At 34.9% G+C, this 18948-nt stretch overlaps 1 protein-coding gene across 2 annotated transcripts in view; it reads right to left on the bottom strand.

Moving 5' to 3' along the window:
• Positions 1-18948, bottom strand: part of LOC147064254 (gamma-tubulin complex component 2-like) — a 118487-nt gene that overhangs the window by 97282 nt on the left and 2257 nt on the right. For both annotated transcript variants that reach the window (XM_085958524.1, XM_085958523.1), the window contains exons 4-11: positions 14745-14928; positions 14328-14623; positions 12863-12991; positions 11934-12285; positions 10391-10679; positions 7801-7916; positions 3422-3596; positions 1802-1970 (exon numbers count right to left, since the gene is read on the bottom strand). In XM_085958524.1, the coding sequence (XP_085814650.1) occupies positions 1802-1970; positions 3422-3596; positions 7801-7916; positions 10391-10679; positions 11934-12285; positions 12863-12991; positions 14328-14623; positions 14745-14928 (1710 nt within the window). The remainder of the gene's footprint in view (positions 1-1801; positions 1971-3421; positions 3597-7800; positions 7917-10390; positions 10680-11933; positions 12286-12862; positions 12992-14327; positions 14624-14744; positions 14929-18948) is intronic.

Raw genomic sequence — 18948 nt, forward strand, 5'->3', positions numbered from 1 at the left:
TATACCGAAGTTGTTTTATTTCTTACCTACTTACTTTAAAAGAAGTGTCTATTAAATATCATACATGATGATTAAACCAAAGTTGGATACTGTAGGTACTTTATTGTAAATGCCATTGAAAGTTGCAATATTACATGAGATAGATTTCTCCTTTCCTTGACTAAGGGAAGAATATTCAAAGTAAATAAATTTAATACTCTAAGAGCGCGATGCAGAACCATACTTAGGGGCATAAGACCCGAAGATAGACGCCTATCTTTAGAAGGTCAATATCGGCAGCTTAGATTGTGTCGCTCACAGTACCCATAAATAATAATACGACTTATTATGGCTATATATATAAATACGGTCAAAACAAGCCTTACTAAGACAAGCTAAATTTGCAACTCTGGGTGGTGATTATTGCCAAGTTAATCCAGATGATTCTGCTTCGCGCTCTAAGACAGACGCCCTTCATATATTAAAAATACACAGTACCCTAAATAGTGTTTCCGCATAATTTATAGTCTTTTATTATTTTAACAGAACTGTCAATTGAAATCTTGGGGTCAAATATTTTTTTTTATTTAACTTTATAGTATTTATGACTTAAATGTAGTGTATAATACAAATTTATAGTATCTTTGACATACTTACTATATTGTACAATGAGAGAGACACAAAGTGTATGGCGCAATTCCCATTGTAACACATAGCTGACTGCTTCTCTATTTTACTTTGTCTATACGCACAAATCGTTACGCCAAAAAAATCATATTACAACGGCAACTTGTTAAGCATTTCATTGAAACTTAGTTCGAGAATAAAATTTGAGAGGCAAATTTATAAATATGATAAAATGTCCTACGCGAGCTACCGGTAGCTCGCGAACAACCGTTTGGCGATCACTGTTCTTCAAGCCGATCGGATTCCGGCGTCCCGGAAGGCCGCTAAATACTATCTATAGAGTGTATACGGGGGAGCTACGGGATACTGGTTTGACCTGGACTGAATCAAGAAGACTGGCGAGCGTCAGGGATTCTTGGAGGCGCCGCGTGATGTCCATATGCTCCAACTAAGGGGCGGATATAGCCGAAGAAGAAGTTGTATATAGTATGAGGACAAAAATTATGGTACCAGTCAAAGATGTTGAAAACCTTTTTCTAAATTTATGAAATTGAAACAAAAACAGTACCACTGGTCACTGACTAAGTTAGCTACAAGTGACTTTACATTTCAGGTTCATTTGCAGACACCTTCACACCAGTATAGTATTTATTTGCCAATTTGCAGGGCAAATAAAAAGACAATCGGTCACATTGAGTAGATAAGGAGCCAGTAATACTACGCTTCGGTTTTATTATTTAGTTGAAAAATCCTGTATAATTTGTGTAAAACCATTTATAACTGCAATCGAGTAAGTAATCACAATAAACATAAAAAATGGTCGCAATATAATGAAATAAAAAATCGGAATTGCAACTGTGCGATGTTAATATTTGTGGAGTTTACCAACTCCACAATGCTTCACGCGGTGCTAAATAATTTCAAATGTCATAACAGAAATAACGTACCTATAAGGCTCCTTCTATTTATAGTCCAAATTCTTTGGTACCAGTGCTATAATTATATTTCGCTTGTGTATAAAAGTGTTCGGACGATATGTGTATAAAGGAAGAGCAGTATGCCGCATTAAAATGTTGTTATCGCATGAAGAAAACTGCCACTAACATTGTGTTCATACATGGCAGAATTGAATTAAGAATGGCTGAAATTATTATTTTTTTGAAACACTGCTCTACGATAGGCAAAAATCACTGACCTTGTTGAGACTAGCGGTGAAGGCGAACCAGTTGGGGTCGATGACTTCGACGCACATGTAGTACTGCAGGTTCTGCAGGCAGGAGAGCATCCGCTGACGCAGGGCGAAGGCTGCTCCGTACTGGCGAGCTTCGCTGAACCTCTTCGCCACTTTGTTGCACAGCCATACTCTAACAACACAAACATGATAAATGGAAGGAGCTTAAGAGAATATTTATATACTAGAAAAAAATTCCAAGTGGCAGTACCACCTGTCAACATTCTTGGATGTGGCTTATATGCAATGACATTATTAATGGACGACGCACTGAGTACAGTAGCTAGCAAGTAAATTCACTCATAGCGACATTCGCACGTGCATAGGTAGACGTCACACAATATCCATTATGCGATATCACGCATCGGGAATTTATAGCAATATCACCTTTATTGTAATGGCGTTAGAACAGTGTTTCTAGTATCAATGTTCGTTTGAGCGAACCCGTTCGAACCGAACCATTCGGCAGACCCAACAAAAAGCATCGGGAATTTATAGCAATATCACCTTTATTGTAATGGCGTTAGAACAGATTATGCCATTTGGCAGACCCGACAAAAAAGTGAGTGTCATTTTTTTTTCCAGATGCTTTGTCCATATTAATGTCATTGCTTATATGCTACTAATGGTTCTTCCTCATCCATAATGTTTATATTTTTTGATTAATTGTGTATTGGATAACACACTAATTTCTTATTTAAACACTGCCATTTTGTTGATTTTTTAAATCTTCTACTTTGATTTATTTCGAAATCTCTTCAATTTGAATCAAGCATATTCTTATAGAAACTGATATTTTCAGAGATTTCAAAATCATGTTTCCTATCCGTCATCATACTTTATACCTTTCTGTCAATATATCACATATTAATTGTAATATCGTGCAATACTTTATAACATATACCTATTCGATATTCTAGTACTGCGGAAGATGAAAAATTCTAGTACTGCACTGTAAGCATTTGTCTGAAACAGCTATCGATTTTAAAAAAAAACACCAGAATTTAATAAAATTTGCTGACTCGATTAATTAATTGATTAATAGTATCTATGTGTTGTGTAAATAATTTTTAATTTGTGGCAATCTGGAAAAACACTTATCTCCATGTCATATCTGTATTTGCGATACGTGTTAGCCGTAATACATAATTTACTTTTTACAAGAGAGACAAATCGAAAATAGGGATTTTTTTAATTTATCTTTCAAACAATATCTTGAAGATGTCTTCAGCGCATCTATTCTATACACAAAATTGCTTTCGGCCACTACACCAGTTATCTAGGGTAGGTTTGTATTGAAGTATTAGCACTTATTGTAACAATTATAATAAGTTAGTTGAAATTGTTACAATAAGTGCTATGTTTTAAAAGCACCTCTTTTGGCTGTGGTAAATTTTAGAGCGAGATAGACAGTTTTGACTGTTTAGACGGCTAACTTAATAAGTGCTAATACTTCGATACAATCCTACCCTAGATAGCTGACGTAGTGGCCGAAAGCAGTCTTTTGTATAGAATAGATGGGCAGGCTATTCTGATGAACAAAAGAAAATACACTTGACTATACACATCAATAAAACTAACTACCTGCATAGCATTCGTTCAACGTGTTTACAGTAAAACAAATGCCTGAAGATCATTTGGTAGCATGCCACAGCCTTGCGGTTGAGTATTAGAGATACGGGCCACTTCACTTCAACGCCAAACGAGAAGGATTCCCAGCCTGTCAGCGGCAGCTTGTCCAATTTATTTAGACGGAAATCTGTAAAACAAACGATATAGGTATCTATTTTTAATAAACTGTTTCTTTTATTCAATGAATAATATACAAGATTTTGAGAATGTAACATTCCATATATTGAACATACATAACTTGAAAACACCTCAGATATATGAGGCGTAGAGTTACAAAATCCGCTCTGGGCGATTTTTCAAAAAAAATAGTTTTGAATGTACGCAGGAGCTCTTTTGTAAGATCTATCTTCTGTTCTAGGCGAGAGTTTTAAATTTCTCTGTTTCTTCAAAAAATCAAAATAGATATCGAGGTGACTGACTAAACCCGCTCTGAAAATAAATTTGTTCTGGTAAAACCCTCTCTGCGTAACCGGCCAATCAGACGCCGCGATTTAAATAATGACTCTTCACGAATGAATTTTATTTAATTTAATTTAATCTCCTCCGTACAAACCGTCAACACGATAAGTGAGGAAGGTCGTAATTTTGATCTGACTATTTTACAATTTTTTATTTTTAATAATGAATGTTTCGATAGTTAATGTGACGGAATCTCAACTAGGACAATCAAGGAAGCATTTGAGAAATCCAGCTGCGTGGAAATATAGCCTGTTACGCCAAGAAACGTATTTAAAAATTGACTGTATTTTGCTGTATTGTTATGAATAATCCAGTGGTTGTAATCATATTATTTTGTAGTTTCACGTGGTTTTTTTTGGTTGTCATTTATATTTAATATTCTGTGTGGTATAAGAAACTATCATAAGAATTTAAGGTACACGTTTTTAACATTATTTGATTTGACGTGTCAAAAATATAATTAAAGGAAAACTATTTTCTGTCGGGGAGATGCTTTTTGTTTGATAATTTTTACTATACAAATGATAGATTTAGTAGGTAGGTTATGTTATGTTACGTTAGGTTATTTTTTTCATCTCCCCTGACAAAAAAAGATATTCCTTATCATTATCTACAAGGAACAAGTTGTTTTTGTCATAAAATTTCATCATTCGTTAATATGAATGATAATGAATTTTAATTCAATTACCTATGTTTATTAATATATCGTACTTGTAGATTAGCTTAGTTGTAATAACGATACATAGTTAACAATGCTGTGCTATCTTGTAGAAATGCCGTTATTTTTCCAATACGTTTTTGCAATAAATTTCAGAAATCCCACGTTTACTACCTATTTGTATATAAAAAGTAGACTTTTATTTGTCGAATTTGGTTTCCTGAATTTAATGCTATAAAATATCTAATATAGGTACCTAAGTAGATTATAAATAATATTGCTTAAAAATATTATCATTTTATTTTTACATTTAATAAATAGGTTGGTAGGTAATGGTGGGTTTCCCACATTCATGGAATTTGAGTCACAGGTAATGGGGTGATTAGTTAGTTAAAGGCCAGTACTTAGTTCCGCTGGGTTTTTTCATTTATGCTATTGATATTATTAAATATGTTATTGTTATTCTAAATAAATATTAATGCTTTGTACCAACAAAAAGCATTTTATTTTCAAGACAAGTACATACCACTATTTAAAAAAAATATTACATACCAATATAACAGCTAAATATGTAGGTGCAATGCGAAAATTATACAGCTGCCAGTAGGTAAGAATGGCTACAAAATATTTTCTAGACAAAGTAAATTCGAAAATATATTACATAATTAAAATAAATACGGACTGCTACTGAACTGTCATCTCCTGACGACAATGTAACACTGTGCACCAAACACCGCTCTTTTCTCTAAACTCTACGCCTCATATACCACACTAGAAAACACCACACCCAAAATCTAGTGAATTATTCATTGAATAAAAGAAATGGTTTATTAAAATTGTTAGCAAGTTCAAGTGGATATTATAACTAGAATATTTGGCGAGAGCCGGGCATCGAATCCCGTCATCCGGATCGTCAAATCCCGTCGAGTTTTGTATTTTTTCTATGTATGTATCTATTTTTATTGAAGTCCATACATAAGTGTTCAACATGATACACGTCGCCCCCTGGTAGATCTCCTAAAAGAGACGGACTCAACATTGCAGTCTGAATAAACAGACACTTGGTACAGAATTATATAGAATACACCTGTCCGCAAACAAATTGGTTGGGCCAAATATGGTGGCCGTCATTCCTTATTTCCCCACCTACATCACATCCTTATTTATTATTATCACAAGATCAGGTAACCAGCAACTACAGGTCATGTGACGACCGTGATTGCGAAATAACATTGAGTTAGCTTGAGTGACATGAGCGGTCGTGTGCGGGCTTGTTATAGCTTAGCCGTCGTAAACTACCGAGTGACTCAAAACGCATATGTTTGACCTTCGTTGCGCTAAATCTGATACGGTTTGAACGTCGCGTCTATCATCCATCCTGAACTTTTTACATAAAATGAGATTATCACATGGATTTAGATGGATCCATTTAGAAAAATCGCTCTACAACACGTGTTTAGTTCACGATATTCGAAAACAAATGCATTAAATTTAATATCTCTTGGACTTGTTCTCCATCCGCAGCGGAATACAAAAAAATGAGCTTAACAATAAAAAATAACAAAAAAAAATACATTTGTTTGTGGGTAGATGTATATAGGTCTGCACTAGTTTTAAGTGGTCACAGGTTGTTAATCTTTTTCGTGTCGTGTTCCCCTTTAATAATAACCAGGTTACCTGCAACCCCCATGACATTTACATAAAAAGATATGATTAATGGGATGAATAAAACACATTTAAAAAATCATAAAATAAAATTAGTGAAAAACTATAGTCAAGACTGTCTATGTGTCTAGTCCGAACCATGAAAACAAATGGAAATGACGACGAGACACCTCATAGACAAAATGATCTGGCGGGATGCGGACTGATCTTGAACAAGTCTGACTTCTGTCTGGTTCCCTTTGAATTGTATGCGTGCGCGGACTTTTTGTTTTGATTACCGCATAGTTTATCATCAAATTTACTCACATTGTCTATGTTCATATATGAATTCGTAATCATCACATTTTTATTCACTAGTCTTGTTTATTGTTTCATTTTTAATATTATATTTAACATTTTCGCATTGGAGTAGGTACTTCTTTTAGATTAGCAAACATTACATTTGGTTTCACTTTACTCTGTTTACTGTGTCAAAGTCTCCAGAAGGCCAATTTTTATCTACATAACAAGATTTCATTTTCTACATGTTTTATTTGTCAGTGACAAAAGCAGAAACAATCGATATATAAATGTGTGTAAATGAAACAAAAGAAGGCAAGATTTGAAAAAAGAAACAAAAGAGTGTCACATCCTTCAGAACAGTGTTCCCAACTACAAAACTGTCATAGACACAATGTCAATGTTTTATCACCAACAATAATATAAATTTGAAATTCCATCTGAAGATGGTTCATATTCAACACGGTTTGAGTTACCCTGTCGTGTATATTATACGGCTACATTACATGATGCTATAAAAGCATCTGAATGAAAAGATTTTACTATGACAGTAATTCCTTGTCCCAAGACCAAGCTGCACGTGGCAACCATAAAATAAAGCAGAATCTTGACATGCTCCGCCATCATTTATGTTTAGTGACATTAAACCGCGAAATATATTATGGTGCATGTCACATACTATCACGTGACGTTACAATGACGTGACAGCGTGACAGTACGCGACATGCATCTCAATATAATCACAGCTTAAGTGACCTCTGTACCCATGTACAGAAATCTGCCAAAGCGGAGGAGTCAAAAGATGGAAATGATGAATCTAGAGTCCGTATTCTTTATGCTGGCGTTCACGTCACATCGCTCGCGGACGGAAAGCATTGTGTTATCGCGTTCGACTATTGTAAGTTTTCAATGGGAGGGAACGAGAGGGAATACAGTGTTAAGATGCTGAAGCGGGGGGGAAACCGAACGCAGAATATGGAATACAAATAAAGAATATGGACTCTAAAGAGGGATTGGAATCATTCCGTCTTCCATATGACACAGACGCAGCAAACATATCAAATTGCCTGGTGGTCTGGTTCATATTCAACAGTCTGTTATTCAAACATGTTGACATTTTTTTTTTGTTTACAATTTAGCTGGTAGCCCGATAGAAGACACCTTGTGATGCCCCAGGGAAGAGCGACCCATGTACTGAAAATACGTGATCTAGTTGCTAACAAAAAGATGGAACTGATGAAGATATAGGACAATAAATATTATAATTTACCTTTCTCGTCTTGGGTTTGTATCGAGAGAATTTTAGACATCTGGAATTGTAAATCATACGGCAAAAGTTCCGTTCTCATGTCTTCGTTATATTGGTCATGATTAGCAGCAGACAATCTACAATTTATAAGAAAATTACATATTTTATTAATTTTTTGTAGGAATTTTAGAGGAAACTCGAGTGAAACTCGGCACTCATCCGGCACACCCGGCCTCACCTGGCCCTTGACTTTCGAACGTTCTACTTTCACACAATTCGCTACTTCGTACATTTCTTAAAATTCAGATTTTTATTGATAATGCAAAAACTGTGCGCTTCCATGCAGTCGTTCCTCTCTCCTCCGCTCCCCGTCACCTTTTCGAATACGTAAAAGGGTGGTATTCAACTATATCTCGACAAGCTTATAAAGAAAATACCTGACTGCAAATTCGCCTCGTTAACTTTATTATACCCATTGACAAATAAATATTTTAAAGTACACTTTTTGACGTTTTTTTTACATCCCTAAACATTCGAACACATTTTCATGAATCAATTATGTCCGAAAGTCGAGGGCCACCTATACTAGGGACTGTAATACCGAATGAAAAAATCAATACCGGTATACCCTGTTTATACGTGCATGGATTTACTGCTGACAGTACGTATTATCGCATTCATAACAAGAAAATGAATGTGTAAACATGTATTATCATGCAAGTTGCAAGATTGCATACATGAATCAAAAAGTTCGGAAGCCTCTGAATTTTCACGCGATGGTTGGGATTTGTTCAATGCCTGCGCAGTTGAACGATAGTGGCGAACCTGCTGATAAAAAGTGAACTACACCGCGCAGACTCATTTTGAGGTTAACCGATTTTCACGACCACAACATCGCGTCTCGCTTATTTTTGAAGATTGAGATTGGCGAGACAGTTAGCACTTTTATGTGTAAACAGTTATTATCGCGATAGTTTAAAACAGTTTTCTTCAACCTTTTAACACCCGCGGCCCGGCGAACATAGGTGAAATATTTCGCAGACCGTATTGGCCAGAAATAATAACCATTATAGATAGAATTTTATTATTAAATCTATGTTATAAAATTACAACTTTTGGTTAGTGCCACATCTGCTGCTGCTTCTTTGTCAGAAAAATTTGATATACGTGGTAGCAGCATTGCAGAACTGGAAAAGACGTGCGGAGGACCGTTCCTGTTGGAGGACAGCGGTAGAGGACAGCGGTGGAGGAGGCCAGGGCTCGACTTGAGCTGTAGCGCCATCGAAGAAGAAGAAGGTTGCTGCATTGTTTCTGAGAGACAAAGCGCTGCATTAACATTACCTACTTTCATTGTTTACGCGTAATGACAATTTAACATGCTTACTAAGGCCCTCCTCTCACGGATCAACTGAATTCCGACGGAACTGAAACTAAAATTCCAACCAGTATCTAGCTAATGTATTTCAATGGCGGCTCGCTTACGGCGAGACTGGAATCTCTCAGTTTCAAAACGGCCGCGAAGAGACGCGCCATGCCAGTCGTGCGGTCTCTCAAGTGTCCAGTCACCGTTAAACAGTGGTACCAACATCATTAGATTCGGTGAAAAATCATATTTTCTTACTAAAATTGGTAGCACTGCGTAACACAAGTAACTTAACTCGCTTAACTTGACTCGCTCGAAGACATTATTTATTAAATATTAATCAGAAAATTGAAATAACCAATTGTATTCGAGTAAATGCAGCAGCATGCGTGTTGTCAGTTTTTGTACAAAACAGCTGATGGTCCAGTTTGACAGTTTGAGGTTATGTGATTATTATTTCAAGTGAGTTTCAGTAGCGCCGTGTGTGAAGCATCACATTGGCCAGTTTATGAGTTCCTCCACAAACCAGTTCCGTCAGATTTCAGTTGCGCCGTGGGAGGAGGGCCTAAATGTATTAATAGTGAGTATCTAGTGTACATATCCACTATGGATTTTTACAAACACTTCAAATATTCAAAATTAGTTTTTATACTTGATCCTTTATTTAGGTACCTTCTTTAAATGCATTAATTTATTATATAACCGAGAATTAACTGTATCCTTTGTCAGTGTGCATTTACAATTGGTGAGTGCGCATAGTACCTGAAGATGCCGAAAGGTGAAACCTGGGTCACAAAAAATGATTCAAATGGAATAGAACAAAACTTAAATCAATTAGAATTTATTTTCAAATACCCTTGGTCGATAATATTAATTTTGTAAATTCATATAATTTCTGTATTTTTTAATACCGAAAATACCCGTATTTTCGTTTTTTAAAATCAGTATTTCGGTATCGATAAATGCAGCGGTCCCAGTTTTAGAATACTGCTATTGCAATCCCTAGACTATTTAGTTTTCTCTTCGTGAGTGTCGACAGCTTTAAATACCATCACGATAGATGAGACTTTGCAAATAGAGTTTGTTATCCGAATGGAAATTACTAGAGCAAAATTCAACTCGATGCGGAAGGTCTGTGACTCACGACTGTACTCGGTTACAATCAAATGCTGACGATCATGCTTTACGGTAGCAAGTTATGGCATCTTACGAACACTCAAAGCAACTACACATTTTAAAATATCTCACCGCAAACATAATCCAAGCAAAGATTCCAGCCTAGTCGGAATGATATCATCGATATTCTTAGACAGTTCCTGCTCACTGGCATCCATGAACTGAACAATAAAGTCTCCTTGGTCCATCAGGAAGTAGTGCTTCACCGATTTCAGTCTCCCCATCAGGTCGTACTCTTTCATCAGAAGCTCCAGCAAGGATTTGCTGGCGAAAGAATAGGCCCTTTGAATTGCTGTCACATATTGTTGTTCTCGTAGTGTGTATTTGATTTCTTCAACATCTGGTATCATTATGCTTTTACCTGTAAGAAAAATAATTAAAAAATATATTAATAGGGAATGGAAGAATACCAATGCTAGTATTGCCCTAAGTGAAAATATAACATAACAAAGACAATAGGTACATTGCATAATTAGTAACAGGTTATAACAGTGACAACCTTTTTTAGTTGGCGGAACCCTTGGAGTATTTTGTAAAATCTCGGTGAACCCCTACCCGGATGACACATACAGTAAGTTTATGACTTAAGCGAATTCGACTTCCGTGAATTCGTACTTACGCTATTTAAAAAAAATTGTGTTTCGTGTGATTTTACGATTAGATAAAATTCGAATCATGGATCATCTAAAAAAAATCAGTACCAATGCAATCGACGATAAATACCAACAAAAGATGAATATTAATAGAAGAAATGGAAAAATTATTCATAATATTGATAGAAGATATGCAGCAGCAACAACAAATTCCAATAAGCCTTATGTTAATATGTACAGCAGAAAGCATTAAGTCTTTTTGAGGTCTTCAAGTGTAAAAATGATGATTGTGTTGATACTCATACATTCACTGCAAGCCACGGATGGTATCAAAAATTTAAAGGCCAAACAAACTACAGAACATCGAAGTAACAGGTAAGGCTCCCAGTGCAGATACAGAGGCAGCTACGATTTTTATCAAGTCTAGCATGAAATCATAAAAATGAGGATTTAAGGAGGATTTCACCTATCCTTTGAAACTAACAAATATTATTTTAAAAAATGTATAATTTTAAGTTTTATGCGAAAATCTTTGGAACAAATTAATAACGGAAGTCGAGGACTTACGGTATTGCAATTTTTTTTTTTAAATATTCATTTCCTGCAGTTCGAATACATATTAACCCATTGGAGACAATCAATGTCAATTTCATCTACTATGGTTTTGATTAGGTAGGGTTTAAGCCAATTTTAAAAACCATCTGCAATTTGTATTCTTTGTTCAACGAAAACAAATAAGAATGACTGACAAAGTGTGCATTATTTTTGTCGGATCTCCACAGCCTACCTCTACTATTATGGTTTGGTCTTTCCGACCATGTCCGATCGTAATAAGATCATATGGGCCTCCAAAGAGTGGAAGTTTGCATTTAGTGCTAACACCGCGACTGACGCGTTTGGAGTAGTTGGTCATTAGATATAATTAGCATGTTATTTAAATGTGGTAATTAAAAGGTCAGCATTGGATTATTTATAAATTACAACTATAAACACCATGACAAATTGATGAGATATTCACTGACCACATTGACTGATAACATTCAAGTATTTTCCAGTTCTGAGAATAATATCTGCCAGCCGTCCGAGGAACTTCGGAGTGCGATCTCTCTGGATGGTGTACCTCTTCTCCCAGTAGTCAGCGGAGTAGTCATGCGGCAGGTCCTCCTTCTTGATGATCTCATTGTCTTCCACAAGGAACTCCTGGAAGGGATCGTCAATAGTCCCCCGGTATATCCACTGATGCAGTATGTGCATGTAGGGTTGACTGGCTTTCTGAATGAGGCAGAGGCAGATGTCCTGCGCTTGCGTGTCGCCTAGATATCCGCTCGCCTGGTCGTGGAGTAATGTCAGGACTTCGCCGCTTCTCGCCTCGCTCTGGAAGAGTTACAATTACCTCTTGTAATTGTTACAATAACTGCTAATACTTCGATACAAAGCTACCCTAGATAGCTACTGTAGCGGCCGAAAGCAGTCTTGTGTATAGAATAGATGTGCTGAGATGTTTTCAAATTATGTATGTCCAATAAAGAATATTACATTCTTAAATCTTGTGAATTTTTCGTTGAATAAAAAAAAAATTATTAAGTTAATAATCAGCAAGTCGATTAAAATTTTGAGAGATCCTGACGATGGTTAGTGATCAAGATAAGTACCTAGTATCGGTATCTTGATTCAAACCACAAAATCTAGTCACCAATATTAACGAAATCTGAGATACACTAGTCGCATGAATAAATTTCATCATAATTAGGTAGGATGCAGATGGTTACATTGGTAAAGCATAATGGCCGGAATTTGATGTATGCGGGTTCTAGTTCCACACAGCACTATATTTTTTTCAAGATTTTTCCCTATAGGTATGTCTCTGAGGTGTTTCCGAATATTATATCATTAAGAAATTGAATAGACAAATTAATATTACACGTTTTCGTTTATTTAATTAATTTCAAACCTTGCCGATAGATGAAGTAATGTTCGCCAAAATATTCATCATATGCATCGTAGGCCTGACAAAGTACCATAGCTTCTGCAGATTCAAGGTACCAGCTAGATGCTCGGTCTCCAGTTGCCCAATGATAACCTATAAAGGAGTACAAAAGTTATTTATCAAAGAATAATATGAACTACGTGAACTTTTTGTATTATGGCCACTCGATGGCGATTCGAAAACATTTTTAGTGTAATTAAATTGGTTTTCATAAAAATATTTATATTTTATACAATTAGGCATAGTAAAATGGCAGCCTGTTTTAAAGTTTGGTTTATAATATATATCGACATGAATGATGTCGATGAGATGTTTCTCAATTATTGGTGGTATACAAACTTTTGGCGTCCAAATGCCAATGTTAAAATTTCTGATAAACCCGTGCACTGTGTTTGTGCATTGTGTTTTTGTCTTTAAAATAGATTAATGGTTTTACGTGACGAAAACAATCGCAATATAAATAAAAAAAATTATTTCTGCATTAGCAGTCAGCAAAACGTTTCTGCGATCTTCTGTATTCCGATGGTATAAAAAGGTTGAGAAATACTAGTGGTCATTGTAGCAAGTCACGGAAATGGCTATTTAACCATTTTATCTATGGATGTAATATCGCAGGTAATTTTAACATACGCACACGTAGAAACTGTTAAAGATTTATTGAAATTAGCATGAATATTGAATAATAATTCAAAATATTAATACATTAGTGTTGGCACTCTCCATCATAGAATTTACAGAGATGGTGATCATTCAAAATATTCTGCAAAATGACGAAACCATATACTAAATTTGTCGCCGTGACAGTGTCAACTTTAGCATTGTTGGACGTTGTAATTAATTCTTAGACGAATGTCCTTCGCGCAGCTACCGGAGTTATTGAAGCTTAAACCAGGTGAAAAAAAATTATTGATTTTCATTAATTTCATTTACGATTATAGATGTTCCTACGAAATTTCCGATTCCGTGTGTGTTAATGGGTCATAAAATGTGAGGATTATTTTGATTACCTTCTTAAAATAAGTAATTTATGATGTTTTAAGAAAAATCTGTCACAATTTTCAATGACTGGCCCATGAAATAGTGTACTTTATTATAATTTATTGAATGTTTTGTATCCCAGGACTCTGAAATCATTTCGAATTACGAAATTCGAATTAAAGGTATGGTTTTATATGAAAATAATGTTCATCGGGCTTTTTTTCCGCGAAAATTTCGAATTACGGCGAATTTCGAATTATCCGTGTTCTTATTAATGAGGTTTTACTGTATCATGGTTGTGCACGTCTTAGTGGCAATCTGCAGAGCTACAAGGCCTCCCAATCTTCTATATACATATCTATGTCCACATTCTTTACATTGTATATAGCGCTATGAAATTGCAGCCATGGCATGCTGGTTCTAGAACAGAGCAATAATTATTTATACTCACATAATATTCTTTGAGTAAGACCTCAATGGAATTCACTAGAGCATGAATAACTTTTCCCGATGACATACGGGAGTTCTCAATAAACTTCCTGATGATGGAGTAGTGCGAGGCGAGGGGCAGAAGCTGCTGAACAATGTTGCTGAGAGCCGAGTTGACTTCTTCGCTGACGGTAAACTCTCTCGGGGCGTACGGTTCGGTGACGGGCAGCGGAACTATATACCTGCCGGGAATACCTTCCAAGCAATACAGCAGATCGTCGATGATGATTGACTCTTGGGATACCTTTGGAATAGAAGCTGAAAATTGCAAAGAAGAATATTGTTATCGCAAGTAAGGCAGGCGTCTTATTTCCAAAATAGTCGTGATTATTATTTATGAAATATTATTATTTAAAAGAATTATTTTGTAACAAAATACCTATAGATGCTGTGATATTAAATACGTCATTAGGGAAATCCCATGAGAGGGTGCCTCTCTGATAGAGAAATGCGGGCAGAGTGGGTGCGTTTTGTCCACCGAATCTCCCCCATTGGTCTTCTTCCATATCCTTTCGACTATCCCTTCTCGCATCATCCACCGCCTTCAGGATCTTATTTTTTATCTAAAGGAGAAATTATGGATGTTTAAATAACTTCCAACGGCTTCGGATTAAAACGTTCGATGGGTTAGTGCACAGATGCTGTATATGTAGCGAAGGGTGGAGGTAGGCTGTTAAGATACGCCATAAATAGTGCATATTACTCTTTGTCATACGTACATATTTGTTTTTATTGAACTAAGACTACAATTTACAGATTATGTTGATTAGTTTTTAAAAATCAATTAAACCCTGCCTAAACCAAACTATAATAGTTTTTGTATTTTGGGCGATATGACAAAATTGTGCACAATTTTTCATTCACACTTATTTGTTTTCGTTGGATTAAGAATATATATTACACATAATATTATTGTTGGTTCATTCTTTTAAATTCATTAAGCCCTGCCTAAACCAAACTATAATAGATAAAAATATTATTCTATCTATAAAATATCCAAAGTTATGTATGATTTAATTGCATAATTTTAGATATTTCATAGATAGCTGAGAATTTTTGACTATTATCTATTATGGCTTCGTTTCGCAGGGTTTAATTGAATTTTAAAAACTAACCAACACCATCTGCAAATTGTAGTATTATTTCAATAAAATAAAATACGTATGACTGACAAAGTTTAGTGTGCACTATTTATGGTGGATCTGCGTACCTACACCCTTCGCCACTGTGCTGTATGTCCAGTTTTGTTAATAAAAACGAATTTGAAAGATTTAAATCTTTTGGAAAAGGCCGGTTCAAATTAGTTGAGTGGCGAGTAATTTAGTAACTAAACATGTATGAACAGACAAATTTAGTTGAGTAATTTAGTAAAATCATTTAGTCAAGTCAATCCATTTTGTTCTAATTTTTCAGTCGAGTAACACCCCCACCACCTCACTAAATACCAAACAAGCCACGAGACAAGTCTTAACAGTACTCGATTCATTTTGACACGTCACTCACTAATATACTGTGTTCGGACACTTTTCAGTTACTGGTAACTAAATCATTCGCCACTCGACCAACCTACTCGACTAATCCGAACCGGCCTAAAGACATAGTATATATTTGAATGACATAATATTTTCTTAAATAGCCTATTTTGTCGTAAGATATTTTGACAGCATAATGCAGACAATCATTTTTTTTAGCTTTTCTAAGCTGTTGATTTAAAAGTTTCCCTTATGAATCAGATTTAATATATCTTTAAGCTTTTTCGAAAATTATATCAAAGGACACATTGCTCAAATAAAAGACTTTCCTATAATAAAGCAGTAACACTCTGTTGTAGCCTGACACTTTGAATACCACTGATCTATAGAAGTTGTAGTATTCGTATAAAAATTACAAACATGATTAAATTCATCAATCGCATTTATTTTACCACTGTCACAAAATGTTATGTCAGCCCTCAAAAATTCCACATAAAGGAGCAAATCGTCACCGTTTTAGCAAAACCATCTATGTGTCACTTTTATCAAAAATGACTTTTAAATACCAAGTCATTCCTTATTTTTTTCTCTATAGGCCAGTAAAATGATCTATGTGTTGGGTAAACTCGCTCCGAAGTTATTTCAAAAAATAAAAAACAGCTATTTGTAAGGTTCAAAAACCACGGTTCACAAAAACAACTATGTGTATATATAGTAACATATAGATGGTATTTTGATATCGAGAGTGTAATGTTTTTTTACAGTTTGGCTACACATAGTTTGTTTCTATGTTATATGCTATGCATTATGGTCTTGCACGACGGTTTGAAAGATGCTTTCTCAAAAAGAGAGACAGGAAATATTCAATAATTTCTGGAAGATGCCTACATGGTCAATAGGGTATAGGCGAGAATTAATTTAAAAGTTGGATAAACAACTACAAACGTCTCGATGACAGTGGCCAATTGAAAGCAACAATGACAAGTAATAAGAATCTGACTGAAGATAAATAATTGGTAGTGCAACCAAAAATCAAAACGGAGAGATTTGTGGAAAAATGTTACATTATGGTTGGATCTAATTCCAAAGTTCCCAGCCATTATTGCAGAGAAAATACCTCCAGGGTGTATGTGGAATTGTGTTTCCGATCCAAAATACAAATGCATGATGAATATAAAAAATGGTCTCTGGAAAATGGTCATAAAGCAGAGAATATACTCCAGTATATTTACCACCAAAAAATCAGTATCCACCAACCACGTAAAGATCAGTGTGCCATCACTGCCATCTGCTGTAGTTATAAAATGAAGAATGTTTCAGAAATGGAATACAATAGCCACATTATTAAAAAAAAAAAAAGATGCTAGAAGACCAAAAATGAAATGAAGGAGAGTACCAGAAGTATTACTGGACGGTTAGTAATCACAATGGATCTCCAAAGTGTGCTGCTATGTCCAAAACACAGGCACAAATGTATTATAAACAAAAGCTGCAACTACACAATTTCACCATATACATTCTTCATAATGTATCTTCTAATGAATTTGTCTCATCTCATCGAAAGCAGGACAATACAATGAAATAATTCTAATATCGGATGGGTGTGGATATCAAAACCGAAATAAATTATTCGCTACTGCTCTAAGTTATATCTTTAGAGAGAAAAAACATCGAGATTCAACAGCTTTTTCTGGAAAAAGGCCACACCATGATAGAGGCCGATAGTGCACATGCCACCTAAGAAAAGTATTTTAAGCCTCCAATATATTCACCATCTGATTATATAGCACGTATGCGGCTTGCAAGACCAACACAACCTTTAAAATTAATGTCATTGATTTTTAAGAATTATGGATAAGATTAAATCTGGATTAAGTTCAATCAGACCAGGAAAACGAATCGGAGATCCTGTTGTATATGATATTAAAATGTTACAGTATCTACCAGATGGAACAATCTTTTACAAACTCAACATTATCAGTGCAACCGTTTGACTGCCTTTATAATATACATAATGAATCATTGCCAATATCACAGTCGAAATACATACATCTTCAGGAATTAAAAAGTGTAATAGAGAAAGATCACCACTATTTCTACGATAACCTAACATTTAAACCTGCTAATAGAAAGTAAACGAACTTATAAATATAATATCATCTCACTATTGCATTAATAATTAATAAAATGATATTGCAATTTATCACTAATGCACTATGTATATTTCAACTATTATTTATGTAACAGTTTTTCATGAATTTATTATTATTCACATTTTGATGAATAAATTAAACTATGTGTATTTACAAAACGGTCAAAACAACTTATGTGACATCACAAACTGTATTTTTATTATTTTTGTATTAAAAATAAAAGATTTTTGTAAACAAAATAATAATCTTAGACCATTTTCTGATTATAATAAAGCATTCTTCATAATTTTAATGTTTAAATGTAACATTATTTTTTTATTCAGTTTTATCCTTCTCCTGCACAATTTGAGAAAGTGCACATAGATGGTTTTGCTAAAACGGTGACGAAATTCAATATCCCATGTAGAGTGAATTACTCCATGATAAATATTTGATGAATGAGTAAATTTAAATAGTGTATGCCAAATATATGCTGACCTGCCCGCTCATAGCACCGATGGAGAAAATATCGTATCTGTTCTGGCAGAACACACTAACTGGAGAATACTAGTTTTGAGTAATATGACTTTGAAGTTGTTAAAATGTTTGAAATGGTCTATCATGTGAGTTTATTAAGTAATCGTAAAAAGGATGACTTTAAAATAAAGACTGTTTATTTATTAAGAAGGTTTCCAGACGGTAAAGTTTGAAATAAGGAACATTTTGGTATAACTAACTCAATATGTAATTTTTTCGAATTAGTGTCTTCTGCCAGAACAGTGACGATATGTTGTACCTTTGCTAATTAGCCAGACTTTAGGAAGTAGGAAGTTATCAATGCCCATTGGTGTTTATAACACCCGAGATTCGCATTAAAATGCATTATAAACCATTTAACTTAGTTTGAGTCTAAAAAAATTGCAAATTCAGCGAATTTGCCTCCCGCAGGTTTACATTGAATGAAAACGATGTTGTAGTA

Source organism: Rhyacophila brunnea, unplaced genomic scaffold (genome assembly GCF_057557595.1).
Source record: "Rhyacophila brunnea isolate RB1 unplaced genomic scaffold, BYU_Rbru_1.0 scaffold_8, whole genome shotgun sequence".
NCBI classification, from domain to species: Eukaryota; Metazoa; Arthropoda; class Insecta; order Trichoptera; family Rhyacophilidae; genus Rhyacophila; species Rhyacophila brunnea.